General features: G+C 42.5%; 1 protein-coding gene across 3 annotated transcripts in view; it reads right to left on the bottom strand.

Annotated features, from left to right (window-relative positions):
• Window positions 1-255: 255 nt before the first annotated feature.
• LOC136580402 (TSC22 domain family protein 3-like) overlaps window positions 256-15,091 on the bottom strand; it is a 50,706-nt gene continuing 35,870 nt past the window's right edge. Inside the window, exons 1-3 of one of the 3 annotated variants that reach the window (XM_066580954.1) lie at window positions 3,130-3,404; window positions 2,407-2,458; window positions 256-1,544 (exon numbers count right to left, since the gene is read on the bottom strand). In XM_066580954.1, the coding sequence (XP_066437051.1) occupies window positions 1,299-1,544; window positions 2,407-2,458; window positions 3,130-3,251 (420 nt within the window). In that variant the 5' untranslated portion in view covers window positions 3,252-3,404 and the 3' untranslated portion in view covers window positions 256-1,298. Of the gene's footprint in view, window positions 1,545-2,406; window positions 2,459-2,538; window positions 2,863-3,129; window positions 3,405-15,091 lie in introns of those variants that run through there. The other 2 variants (XM_066580953.1, XM_066580952.1) reach the window with 2 other exon arrangements.

The following is a 15,091-nucleotide window of genomic DNA, read 5'->3' as shown; positions in this document are numbered from 1 at the left end:
AGTCACACATTTTGGCACACAAAGTGCGTTATGCCAAAATGTATGACTTTTCCACACCTGTTATGCTAATATTTTTATAAATGTGCCTTTCTATGCTTCTAGGGTAAAAAGAAACTTCTTCCAGAACTATGCCTGCAAATGGATCAGTTTTGCCCAATATTAAGGTCTTTTCAGATTCTATGTTTTTGATCACTAATGCAAATAAAAAACATGCACTAAAACAAGATATCTGTAAGACTGAAACATACTCATAGGTATATATCAAAAGGTTTTATTGCAGAATCCATAGTTATGTACATTGCAAGTCTCTTACAATAATATTGACGTTCTGATTCCATTGAGCCATAAAAGGTTATTGTATGAAGTTTTAGTCCTGAAGTCATTAATATTGCAGTTTATAAAAAGTCCATCTTACTTTTCCCAGATTTTAAAGTGTCGTGTGAACTCTACAGGAGGCTCTTTGTCAGCCAATGTGCTTTTGCATGAAGACAGATGGAAATGGAGAAGAAAGTAAGAGAAATACAAACTATTCAAAACATGTATAAAAAAAGATAAAAAGAAACAAAGACTAACAGTGTCCATGTTATATGTAGCATATTCCAAGCCTTTAAGGAGACTTTATGGCAACCGCTTATCCAACAATGAACACTATTTGTGTAAACTCATGCTTACAGCCCTGTTTTACGTGGAGATTTTTGGAAACCTCCACTTGATCTAACTAGGGCTAGTATGTGCCTTCTAACTACAGATATCCATTTCAAAGTGTTTAGGTGCATCTCAAGCTCTGCTTTGTTCTCCAAACCAAATGGAGCAGCATATCCTACACCGGTCTGTACATTCTGGAGGTCAACAATCTCTGTTTTCCCATTTCGGAACAGTTTCTGGTCAAGCCAAACAGAGATGGTCTCCTCTGGCCAACTTTGTACTCCATGGTTAGAGAACTCTTTCAGAAGCGGTCTGTGGCCTCCTTCAGCAGCTTCTGCTATTAGCTTGGCTTTGCATTAAAAGCCTGACACCAAGAAAGGCAGGTTCCATAACGGACAAGCTCTGTCTTACTGGTACTCTTCTTAAAAGAGTGCACGAATGGCTTCTCTCACCCTTCTCTTGAAGAAAAGACTTGTGAGGAAACCTGCTCTAGCCCTGGTACATCTCATGGTGCCAGTATAGGCTAGTCAACGACCCTCCAGGCCAAGGTGACACTTTAAAGAGGGGGGAAAAAAATTACATTTTTTTCTCATTATCGAGGAGACGAAATAGGAAAAGTTCTGTGGCTCTGTCCACTCCAAAGACAGAGCCACTTAAACTGCAGATCCGGCTGAGCGTGGTTGGGTTGCATGTATAAAGTCTAGGCTTGAAATCTCCCTTGTCTCATCAGCAGGAAGCCTGGATTGAAATTTTTTCATCTGCTCTGGGCTGGCAAGATTCTTTAGCAGACAATTCTCTCTTTCAAGCTGAGAATTCTTTTCCACCAGATCTTTGATCTGCTCCTTCAGAACTTCCACCTCTTCCCGCACTGCATACATGAGATGGTTCTTTACCAAATCCTGTAGGACAAAGAATAATGCCATCAGTGGAAGTGTCCAATGATATCAATTGAAAGATTTCAGCATATTTTACTTGCATACATATGATAAAAATGTATATATAGCAACAGAATTCAGTACAGATAGTTCTGAATCAAGTAAAGCAACATCTTCTCATCGTCACAAAGACCTAGACGGAGTCACATAATGGAAACTAAGTCTAAGCAAGTCAACCGTAAGGGTCCTATATCCACATTCTGTATGTGTGTGTTAACCTGCCATGTATAAAATGTTCCATTTATGCTATTTCAAGTTTTTTCCCAGCTAGTAATGTCTATACATTTTAATGTATTAGATGATAGCTGATTGATCAATCTGCAAATATAGTATAATGAACCCAAGCAGGTTCTAGCTGCAGCACCTCATCATAGAGTACAGTAGGTCAGTAATGCTGGAGTAAGACCAGAGAAGGCGCCAATGTTGGAACGTCTGCAGTTTCCTTCCTGCGGATGGGATTCCCACATACCTAGCCTGGTACAGTCTGCAGCGTGCAATGCAGTCCTACTCCATCCAATAAGATCCCACAAAACCTCAGCTGAGAAATCTGCTCGGCAACAAGCCGCATTACGCGTCCACACGGAACAACGGAGATCCCATTCTCCAGTCCTAACTACCTACACGCTGAGCTGATGCAATTCCTAGGACAATCCTCATTACATTACAGGGGCCGTTTCAGTCCACAACGTATGCGGTCTAATTTATAACTGGCTTTTTCAATTTTTATATATGTACTATCCGAAAAACGTAATAAAATAATCCCTGCTTTTTGTGCACAAGAATATAACAAAACTCATATCTATGATATTACATGTGTGATACTCACCATGGCTTGCTCGATCTTGTTATCTATTGCAACAACACTCGCTCCTGAAGCGCTGCAAGGAGAAAAATAAAGATACGTTAATATCAGCGGTAACGTACTGTAAATGTGCGATATTTATGCAAAATAGTTCACCTCTCGTGTAAGAAGGATACTAAAGCGTGCTGCAGGCAAGAGGCTGTGCTTAATGCATACATCCCCTTAAGGGTTAAACTGACAGCACAGACAAAGCAAGAGTCTCCTGCAACACTATGACAAACAAGGAGGCGGAAACAGAGCAATTCCAGTCCAAACCAGGATAATCCTGCTCTAACCAACCAGCCTTCACCGCAACAAAGCTCAGGCATGTCTGCTGTGCTATGGAATATGATGCAAAAGCATACCATAAGAGAAAAGGCAGCTGCAACTAGCTCAGCACACTATTACTGCCAATGCATTAAATGTAACAATGTGTATATATAATATATACACATCTATAAATAAATAAATACTATTGTTGCATTACTACAATGTAGATACTGAGGTCATGTATCAAATATTTCCTAAACACACACAACCCTAGGAATCCAGAAAAGAAACACAAATGTAGCAACTGTAAAATCCTCCATATGGGAAGCTTACATAGTGACAAGATACACCTGCTGCCATCAGATGTTGCAGCGGTTGCATTGCACATCTATAAAATGATAAAAAAGCTAAATATGCAGAAATAATCTGTATATTTACCTGTTATCCAGCTTTACAGAAACGACATCTGCCCCCAGAAGGGAGGAGAAGAATGAAATGGAGAAATTGTGCAGCTCATACACAGCCACCTCCATGGGGTATTTACACAATCCTGTACTCATGTTTGCAGGATTAGATTATAACTTTAGACTGCCACGAAAAAAAAAATAAAAGTCTAAGCGGTATATATATATATCCCGTACTGTATGAATGGACACCCTGCAGCGCTCTCAGGTCTCCACTGCTGATGCAACAAGCTCAACTGAATGCTATTTCAGTGCCGCTCGCCCTTAAATAGCATTGGCTGGTGACATCATATGGTGTCACCCCCTCTATGCAAAGTAGGCTGACTTCGTAATACACCCCCCTCCTGCAAACCACAGAGCTAATAAACAGCCTCAGTTCACTGAGGAGATATATTGACACACATTTACACAATAAGTCCCAGTGTTTTTCCTCTGCACATTGCTTTGTACTTTGTGGGTCGCGACAGAAAACAGATTGGAGCAGTTATGTAAAATATGTCCTCGATGGCGCACGCAAAATTTGCACACAGAGGATGGAACCTATTGATATTAAAGGGTTCGTACATATTTACCATTTTTACACACGTGGAAAAATTAGAATATGCTTTATTTTCCTAGGCATTTGCATTGCAAAGGTCTCCATAGAAGTGACATGCGCAAATGCATGCTCCGTGCACAGGCAAATGCGCCATACACTGCGCAATTCAGCTGCAAAAAGAACACATTTGCACCTCATTAGCCATTTAAATCGGAATATGCGGAAAATGAGCATACACTGCATGTACAAAAAGTACATTACAATGTGTTGATACGTGCGCAAATCAACCTCGTTCATAGCACATACACTCGTGTGAAGAAGTCCGTAATGCTAAACCTCACATCCATAACAGGGAACGCTCGTTCTGTATTTTGTAATTTTACGTATTTTTATGATCATTGCCCAAAAAAAGAGAGTATTTCATTATATACATAAATATGGAAGCGCATAAAAAAAAAAGCCATTGGAACGTAACTAAGTTGACGGTAATACATGGCGACTGCATAGGGGCTTCATAAGGAGCGAGTAAATCGCGTGAGATTTGTGCATTGCAAGACGCACAAATCTCGCACGAATATGAATCCCGCTCTTTTGAATGCGATCATGCACATGAGTGATGTTTTCCTGCATGGCACCGCGATGCATGAAACAAATCGCGGCATGTTCTTTCTTTCTGAAAGCTCTTGCATTGCAGCGCCCATTGTTTCCAATAGGGCCGGCGGCAGCATCGCACCGCATGCTAGGTGCACGCAATGCAAGGTCTCCCATTTTGATCATCCACGAAGTCACCCCCATCATATGCAGAAGATTCGGGTGCCGATCCGAGTCCCTGGGTTGAACACAGGTGCAACAAGGCAATCGCGCCAAATTCCAACCTATAGGTTCATGCTGAAATCTGCATTGCCTTCTGATTGGTTCATGCTCTTACTAGTAACTTGCATTGCATCTGCATTGAATCGGTGCTTCACAGTTCTGTAACACGGTCCCACAATGACAGCGTCAAACAGCCCCATGCATGCATCATAGTAGAAGGAGGCCACTTCAGTCATAGCAGTGGTCCCACGGGACTTACAGAGACGGATTTCTGCTTCTCACATCCTACTCTTCAACTTTACAATTAGGTTTTACTCTCTTACAGGGGCCACAACACAAAATTTAAATCCATGCTCCGGGGTCCCCAGTGCCATCATGTAGCACATCTGTGCCTTCCTATTCATGTACTCTATTGTTACTTCAATATAGGGCACCAGTATTAATATATAGCGCGGGATCCGTGCTTCTGATCTTTTAAGACCCTACCTCTGCTCGACCTGCATTATCGTCCCGAGTGTCAAACTCGTCACAGATGCAACAATTTTTTTTCACGGACACTGAGAAAAAGTACCCTATTTTTACGGACTATTGCCAAACTTGTAATAATGATATGATATTATACACATAAGGGGAATTAAACAGATGGTTGCATTTTTTCCGGCTATGCGGCCCTGAAAGTCACGGCCGCATAACGGGATGAAACAAAACCATTGATTTCAATGGTTGTGTTTTCACCAGCGGTATTCTCGTCCGTTAATAGTATGGGCAAGAAAAGATAGGATTTGCCCTATTTTCTCACACTTAGTTAATACTACTAAGGCAGGACCTATCTTCCGTTTTTTTTCCTAACTTGCGTGCACTAGCGCGGAGTTTGAAAAGTCTGGGAAGAAAAAAAAAACAACCCATCATTGTACAACTATGCTTTGTGGCTGTAAGCGTAGTTGCGCATACGGCCATTTTTTTTCCCTCTGCATGCGCATTTCTTGCACACGCAAAAAAAAAATAGGACCTGATCTATTTTTGTAAACATCTGTACACCAAGGGTCCCTATAGATATCTATGGGAGGTGTGCAAATGTGCATACATTGCACAACGGGATGCACAATGCGCTGGGCAATTCCATGAAAAACGGAACACATCGGGAACTCATTAATCTAAATAGCCATTTAAATCAGAGTGTGTTCATTTAGCGGGCAAAAGAGTACAGTAAAATGCGTCGATGCATGTGCAAAAAAAACCCCTCGTACATAGCGCACGGAGGCGACTGCAAAAACAAATACGCCGTGAAAAGGAGCCTGCAGTATATCCAGCTGCCGCAAAGGAATGCGGTAATACGAATGCTGTACGATCGCTACGCCATTTTCAATAGAAAGAAAATATGATATATTGACTGTTTAGGGAAAAGAGGCACAAAGTGTAAATTAAACATGGACCAATCATCATATTTTGGGCGTACTTGCGTCTATATAGGAGCCTTATCATGTACTGCAAGGCAAGTGTTGTCCGAAGGCGAAAATGTGCAGAATAGATAAATGTGTTAAATGCTGATGTTGCATGTTCTGGATGTTCTTCTATAGGACTATTTTGATTATGTTCCGGCATGTGAATCGTAATTGTATACTAAGGTGCGTATTTTAGCATGTATGTCCTCATGCAGATACACTGGATAATTAATGTTAGGTAGGAGCTCGCTTCCTTCACTGGAGTTCCTGGAAATTAGTGTTGCAATTTTCCTTCCACTTGTATCATGATCTTTGCTGCCTCCTGCTGGTGTCCCCCTGCAACCACAACTACATTATCCGCGCCAATGTCTTGTTTACACTGCTGATAAAAAAGAACACTGTGTTCCTCAGATATGGTATAGCCAAAACAATACCGAGCAAAAACTATTTGGAGCTCTCCAAACAAACCAGCTCCAATTTGGTTCGCGGCCAGTTCTGTTACCGAGGTGTGGTCCCCCAGTGTGACCTGCTGTGACTGCAGACTTTATGTAAAGCAACGGAGGATTAAGCAAGATTATTTGTGCATTGTAGGCAGTTTTACCAATTGATATTACTAACCAGTTGAAATTTTCCATAGTTTATCTCCGTATTTGCATTACAGAAGATACACATGTACAGAACAGTATGTTCAGGTCTTTATCATATTGGCAGCACGGTAAAGAGTCCACGGGGCTTATTTACTAGTGCCGTGTAACAGTCAGACAGGGCAAAATAAGACCAGGCAGTCTTAAGATGCATCAGACTTATCACACAATCATACGTAGCTCGCATTTTAAGACTGTCCAGACTAAGTTTAGACCACCTATTAGTTGGCATAGTTTGCGCCAAAATTTTGGTGCAATTGAGGCCACACCTCTTTTTTGAAAAACTGTCCTAAAGTGTCTAAAAACACATGATAAACGTGGTGCAAGCATGTAAGACAGTTTTCTGCCCTAATTTGTGCCAGAAAACTGTCATATTTGAAATAGCAAATAAGGCCCTATCTGTCTAGATAGATAGATAGATAGATAGATAGATAGATAGATAGATAGATAGATAGATAGATAGATAGATAGATAGATAGATAGAGACGATCCACCAATATGTTCCTATAGGAAATTCTTCTGCAAAACTTGGTGCATTATTACTCTCTGTGTACTCTTAAAGGGACTCTGTCGCCTACTTTCAAGCCAGAGGCTTAGTTTACGGGTTTAAAAGTGGGTGAAAAGTTCCCTTTACAATGGGATATGTACAAAAGAATCTCTTATAACCAATAGTTTCATGAGTTCAAAAATGTTCTCTTTCTCTGCACAAATGCGCAGGAAAATAGAGCACGCTGTGCATTTTTTTGCATGACCGAATTGCGCACGTCAAATGCACGCATGTAACCGAACCCATTGAAATCAATAGCTCCTATTTCCCGCGTGAAAATGTTTAATGCACATATACGCTCATGTGAATCCTGCCTCAGGGCTCCTTCACAAAAGCATATGTGCAAATGCACACGCTGCAGCGCAGCATATTTGTGCAGTGAATGAGATTGATTTGCGCGCGTGTTTGCACATTATACTATGCTTTTTTGCGCATGCAGGGCCTGTTAATATGCCCACACACCCTCACATTGATGTAAAAGGCTATTTAGTCTAATGAGGTCCAGATGTGTTCTTTTCCCCGCGGTTTTGCACTGTATTTCGCACATCCTCTTGTGTATTATGTACTTCTATGGGGCCTTTTGTTCTACTTTTTTATGCGCAAGAAATTTGCGCAAATAAAAAGGAAATGTTAATGAAACTATTGATATCAATGGGTTCTATCCTCTGTGTATTATGTGCCCAAGTACACACACAAATACGCCCGTGTGAAGGAGCCGTACTTGTTTAGAACAATCCCAAATGATTTACGGCTTTAACTGATCCTTATAAATTGATTTTCTGGCACTTTAAACAAATGTGGATCCCATTATGTCCCCCGAACCATTCAGTTCACGCCTCGTGCAATGATATTACTGGTAATATTTGGGCCAGTATCAATGTGCATGGTGCTGTTACTTGCTGCTATCCAATAGGCACAGCTGTATTATACTTAGGCCAAAACTTTACAAACTTTTTGTAGTGCACTATTAGTGACTGTGCAGCATAGGAATGCACCGAGCTGCATGTACCTGAATATATGTGTGTCTGCAGAAATCTTTTTTTTATTCTACTTTTATTTTATTAGTATGAGAATAAAATACAAAATCTCAAAAAACAGCGAGAATACACTTTCCAGTATACAGTAACGAGTCTGTAGAAATCTTCATTTGAACTACATCTGAGCAGAAAACAAAAATGCACATTAATGCTTTGTTCCTGAGGTTCAATATTCCCTGACGCTGAATTGAACGCCGACAACATTTTATAAATAACACAGAATTTTTGCATGTTTTTCTTGTCCTTCCCAGTGACCTCTGTGCTTATCTTGTCTGCCATCTGGTGGTAGATATCGGTAATTCAGGTGACCTTAAATAATCTCCATTTGATATGTTTACGCTGCATGTAGGTGCCCTTTAAAGGAAACCTTCAGTTGTTTGGACCCCTAAACCACTGTCACCTCTATATAGGGGCTAGGGAGATCTTTCTGAACAGATGTGCCGTCAGCAATACCTTATAGAAAGTCATGTACTGCATGGAAACTACTCTCCAACCAACCTCTGCCCATTCCTTAAAGGGGCTGTCCAGGACTTTTACTATCCTCAAATAGGTTATCAATAGTTGATCAGTGGGGTCCACCACACAGGATCCCTATTGATCAGCTGATCTCAGGGCCCGCTGTTAGTACAGGAAACAGATAGCACTGTCAATATTGCAGCAGCCCAGTCTGATATTACAGACACAGCTCCCATTGAACTGACTGGGAGCTCTGCCTGCAGAACTAAACTGCAATACAGACAGTGCTTCTTGCTTCCAGTGTTGTCTGAACTGACAGTAGGCCCTGTGATCAGCTTATCAATGGGATTCTGAGTGGCAAACCCCGCTGATCAACTATTGATGACCTATTCCAATAGGCCATCAATAGTAAAAGTCCCTGATAGTCCCTTCAAAGAGGCAAGTAAGTATATCCTGCAATCTTAGTGGAAACCCCATCCCCTCTACACTTTATTACTGTCTCTGATAACTCCTGTGTCATCCATCCCCTGCAATGAGATGCAAATCAAACCTAGATGAGAGGGTCTGCCACCACATGAGTTCTTCAGAGTACGTTTTCTAAGGTATGATGTATAACTGATAGCACATATACATATATTCAGAAGGTGTCCAGGGCTAATGGTTGGTGGGGTAACTACTTAGAGTATGTTCACACATGGCATATAAATTGCATATATTCTGCATGCAGAAAATATGCAGCGTATTACATTACCAGCAAAGTGGACAAGATTTAAAGGGATTATCCTGGTACCAGACAACCCTGCTTCAATAGGAAGCAATAAACTGATGGCCATTGGGATCCAGCACTGTAGCCCGCTGCAGTCCCGGTGATTGTCCTGACATATGATGTCACAGGAAATCAGGTGACCTCTGCAGCCAATGAGAGGTTGTAGTGTCACCTTCCTGAACTCCTGGCATCATGGCGCTCAGAATATTAGCACCAATGCCAGGAGAATGAGTGGTGATGCTGCAGCGTCTCATTGGCTGCAACGGTCACCTGATTTCCTGTGATATCATATGACACAATCAGCGGGATTGCAGCGGGCTGCAATACTGGTTCCCAATAGCCATGGAGGGGTGAGTATACATCAGTTTATTGTTTTAATGCTGTGGATCCCATTGATTTGGGGTTGTCCGGTAACAGAACAAGTCGTTTTTAAAAATTCTCATCCACACACTGCAGAAAAAAATTTGCACCATAACCTGACCTGCGGTGTAGAATTTCATTCTGCAGTATTTCAATTTATGATATGGATTTTCACCGCAGATTTCACCCCTTCAAATGCAAGAAGTCTGCAGCGAATACAGAGCGAAGTCTGTAACATATGGAATCGCAGCGAAATTCATGGTGGACTTTCCGCTGCGAAAATAAGGTCCGATGTAGATGTATTCTTAATACCGCAATTCATCAACGACCTGATTTCATGTTGAAACACCAAGTAATGACTAAGAGAAGATACGGTAAGTGCTATAATGATCGCAGTATTAATAATCTTGATAGGCAGGGCCAGGCTTGATACAAATTAATTTCATAAGTTATGAGCAACACTAATGTAATTAATGTATCTTATCATGTGTAATCTACAAATGCTATTTATTGTCTCAACATGTATTTAATCTACACAATCTTAATTCTCGAGATCCCCACTTGACCTACAAAACATAAGTATTAAGTCATACTACTTAAAGGGGTATTGTAGCAGACAGAGCCCACCAGTAACATTTATTCTGGGGTCTCCTGTACGGCTACATGTAAATATTGCCTGATCCTCATTCACAAATTTCTTGCAAAATTTGTGTGCGGCTCCGTTTCCGATGAAGGATATGGAGAATACTGCAGACAAATTGGTAGACTCCCATTAACCCAATGTACGCAGCCTGAGAGGGGGGCTGACTTTGACTCAGGGCCCACTGGGGGATTCACCTGCTCCCCTGTGGGCTGGACCGAGCCTGCTAGCAAAGCATGTAACACCATTGGAGAAGCGATGAATTTAAAGGGAGCCTGTCACCTCCCTACAGCACTATAAACTAACGCCCCATTTACACGGGACGACTGTTCTCTAACCAATCTGCATGAGCGGGTGACGTAGATGTGAAACCGGCTTCAAAGGGGTTTTCCAGAGAGAATACTATTGATAACCTACCCTTGGTTTAACTACGTGCGGGAAAGATAGGGCAGGTCCTATCTTTTTCCGGCCATGATTTGTACGAGGCGGTGAAAACGAAACCACTGAAATCCCATAGAGATCAGTAGTTTTGATTATCACGGCCGTACAAGGGGAGAAAACCGCGCTGGTCTGAATCTGCCCTACGATTGGTTGGATCCATGCACTGCTCCATATAAACTTCTCAACATAGTCATAGGGGGGCTTTTCTCATCCCCCCCTGTCTAGTGTATTGGGGAAAAATGTTTTTTATTATTAAGTATAGTTTACTAATAGAGATGAGCGAGCATACTCGTCCGAGCTTGATGCTCGTTCGAGTATTAGGGTGCTCGAGATGCTCGTTACTCGAGACGAGCACCACGCGGTGCTCGTCTCGATTAAACGAGCACTGACCATTGAATTCAATGGAGCCGGCAATACAGCGCAGGGACCAATCTGATTGGTCCCGCTGAGCCAATGAGAGGCAGCAGTCACTCACCCATTCATGAATTCATGAATGGGTGTGTGAGTGAGACCTGCCTCTGATTGGTCAGGCTGTGACCAATTAGAGGCAGCTCATTCAGCAGGCGGGGATTTTAAAGCCCCGCCTGCTGAATAGTATAGAGAAGCAGTTCAGGAGAACTGCCGGAGGCCGCAGCTGAACTCCGGCTGCAGCAGAAAGGTGAGTATTAGAGATGAGCGAGCGTACTCGGATAAGCACTACTCGCTCGAGTAATTGGCTTTATCCGAGTATCGCTGTGCTCGGGTCTAAAGATTCGGGTGCCGGCACGGAGCGGGGAGCTGCAGGGGAGGAACGGAGGGGAGATCTTTCTCTCCTTCTCTCCCGCCCGCTCTCCCCTGCTCCCCGCTGCGACTCACCTGTCAGCCGCAGCGGCACCCAAATCTTTAGACCCGAGCACAGCGATACTCGGATAAAGCCAATTACTCGAGCGAGTAGTGCTTATCCGAGTACGCTCGCTCATCTCTAGTGAGTATATATATTTTTTTTATTTTTACACATTTCAGGATGAATTGCAGGGAAGGGCTTATATATTTAACCCCTTCCCGACAATTCATCCCGCGATCGCCCGCAGCGCATTGCTTTCAATGGATCCGGCTGTATTGCCGGCTTCATTGAATTCAATGGGCTAACATCGTTCTTCTCTGCCACAGCTGTTACAGCTGTGGCAGAGGAGAGCGATCTTTATGCTGACAGTGCGGGGGGGGGGAGGGGGCGCTCTTGCCGCTATTGTGGCTTAATAGTGGGACCTGAGAACTTGAGATGCAGCCCAACATGTAGCCCCTCGCCTGCCCTATCCGTTTCTGTGTCGTTCCCATCACTTTTGTGAATTTCCCAGTCTTTCACAAATGAAAACCTTAGCGAGCATCGGCGATATACAAAAATGCTGGAGTCGCCCATTGACTTTAATGGGGTTCGTTACTCGAAACGAACCCTCGAGCATCGCGGGAAGTTCGACTCGAGTAACGAGCACCCGAGCATTTTGGTGCTCGCTCATCTCTATTTACTAATAACACAATACAATCGTTTTCCAGAACTACTCCCGCCTTCCTTATGTGCACTCTAAAATGTGCCAGAAAACATGCCAATATTTGTTTTCCCCATTAGGAAGTAGGGCGCAGGGCTAGTAATTCGCACAATGGGCTTTGTTATGTATCCTACATATGAAGGCCACATAAAGGGGTCCTTTACACAGGCGTATTTGCATGTGCAAAATTTATGCGTACAATATGCAGTGAATAGAACCCATTGATTTCATTGAGTTTGTTCACATTTCCACTACATTTGTGCGCATTTGCTGCCTTAGGTTCCCATAGAAGTCTATGGGGCATGCACAAATGTGTGCGCAAAATGCAAGGGGATGCACAATATGCTGCAAAATTCCGCTGGAAAAAGAATACATCTGGAATACATTAGCCGTTTCAATCAGTCGTGGTTGTGTCCCACATGCAAAAAGACATGCCTTCCGTGCAGAAAAAGTATAGTAAAAAACGTTGAAACTCACAGCGCAAATACATTGTTTGAATTGTGCATACGCTCGTGTGAAGGAGCCCCAATATTCTCTGTGACAGCAGCAGTTGTGCACTTTCTTTGGACTGACCTTACCGACTTCTAGGTAGGCAAATTCCACTTAGCATTAGTTGAAGGAATCTCATGTCTGGCGTATATACAGTATATGTATTGGCTATTGTGCTGATATAAGAGCAGGTAAATATGAAGTGATACGGCGTCTCCTCGCAGCACCGGCATGCAGAGAAATATGTGCCAAGCAATTATATAATAACAGGAGTGTTTTGGAAATAAGGTCATGCACTTACATGTAATTGGAGCAGCTTCTGAGTAAAGCCAGTGGAATGTTAATCTCCAGACAGAGAAATACGTGTAATGCGCATAATATCAATACCTTCATGTTGTCTGATGGCATTACGGCGTCACCATTTAGTTCCAGTCATTAGATAATCTGCTCCATACACAGGTTGGGCCAGAAGATGCTGACAGTAGGAGTCGCCTATATCAGCTGACTAGGCAGACACAGTGGCGTACCTACAAGGGGCGAAGATGTAGCAGTTGCACCCAGGCCCCGGTGTCTAAAGGCCCTTTTACACGGACAGATAAATTACTCAGATTCCCATGATCCAGCAAGAATCTGAAAATTGTTGTTCAGTCTAAATGCATGCATAACCAAACGGCGAATGATAATTCGTTCGCTTATCTCCATTGTTCAGTTTCTGCATGCCTAAAAACTGAACACCAAATCAGCCTATCTATTAATGACTACCTGTTTACTGTGCATGGAGGCGAGCGGGCTGGAATGATCCCCGGCCTACACCGCCTCCATTCACTGAGCGGTGATCGTTCCTGTGCACAGAAGTGATCATCGCTGGAACGGCCTGTCGGACATCTGCACCCGATAGGTCGTCCCATATAAAAGGACCCTAAGAAGGTGTCTTTGACTTCAGTGGTCCCTCCATATACAATATATATTGCTTCTAGGACAATTATTGCATGTTGAAAATATTGTATGTTTAACCCGATAAGGACTAAGCACCAAAAATTTACAGTGCTTGCTCCTGGGTTTTAATCCCAGATGATACAGTGTGGGATTAAAGCTCCTGCAATGTACAAGGAGCAGTTCGGGTCCTCGGCTGTTAGTTACAGCTGAGGACCTGTAGTAGAAGGCAGAAGCGTTTTTTGTCTCTTGCAGGCTGCATAGCGCTTCTGCTATTCAATGTGATCACTGGGTGTCCCCTGCCATGGCAGAGCTGCAGGGGCTTAGCAGACTCAGACCAGCTCTGCCAGTGACTACTATCACTACTGGAGGATGTTTTCCCTTTAATCGGGGCTCCAATGGATGATCCAGTTACAGTGGAAAAGTGTGAAATTGAAAAAACATGTGAATGACTCCCAGAGATCTTGTACGATGTAACAGGGGACATGGAATAAAAAAAAATAGTTACAAAAATAAGAATAAAAAATACAGATTAACATAAAAACATATATAAAAAAAAGAAAACAACCCTCTGCCAACACCAAGCGAAACCATCTCCATATGCACCTTGTAATCTGAGACTATACAATTTATACATCGAAATGTCCAAAACTAATTTAGGAACCCATTCCCATACTGTATTTTAGTGTAAAAAAATATAGGGCCGTAAAACCAGCACATGGATAAAATGTGTCTAATCCTTTAGAATCAAAACACCCTGGTCCTTAAGGGGTTAAAGTATAACTCTATGAATGACTGGTAATTGGTTTTGAAGCCTTAAAATATCACCCAAAAGTAATACAAAATGAGGATTAAAGAAAACTAATAAAGATAAAACAAGAGTTTACATAAAACTGTCAGAGCGCTGCAGGGAGCTGTAAATCACTTTCTATGTGAGGACTGCAGCTTCTTCAGGGTCCGTACAGAACACACAGTGTACAAGACAATGCCATGAAGCCGCCCTAACCTGGTGTCCAAAGGAGCAGCTCATCCTGGTGCAGGTAAAGAGAGACATGTAGTATTGCACTGTACTGTAGAGAGGCGCTACTGGACCACCAATCAGTGCATGCACTTCAGTAATACAGGGGTTTTAGGTCTATTCTGATTGGCTGGATTCTCCAACAAAGTTCACGTGCCGCGGATTTGGACTGTCTGTGTTGTTATATGTTGAATCTGGTTTCAACTTACAATGGCCGGGAAATACCATTGTATGTTGACAATATTGCATCCTGAAGTCATTGTAACTGGAGGGATCTCTGTATTATAAA

Source organism: Eleutherodactylus coqui, chromosome 10, assembly GCF_035609145.1.
Source record: "Eleutherodactylus coqui strain aEleCoq1 chromosome 10, aEleCoq1.hap1, whole genome shotgun sequence".
Taxonomy (NCBI): domain Eukaryota; kingdom Metazoa; phylum Chordata; class Amphibia; order Anura; family Eleutherodactylidae; genus Eleutherodactylus; species Eleutherodactylus coqui.
The sequence above is the reverse complement of the archived record's forward strand: the minus strand, read 5'-3'. Positions and strand labels throughout refer to the sequence as shown.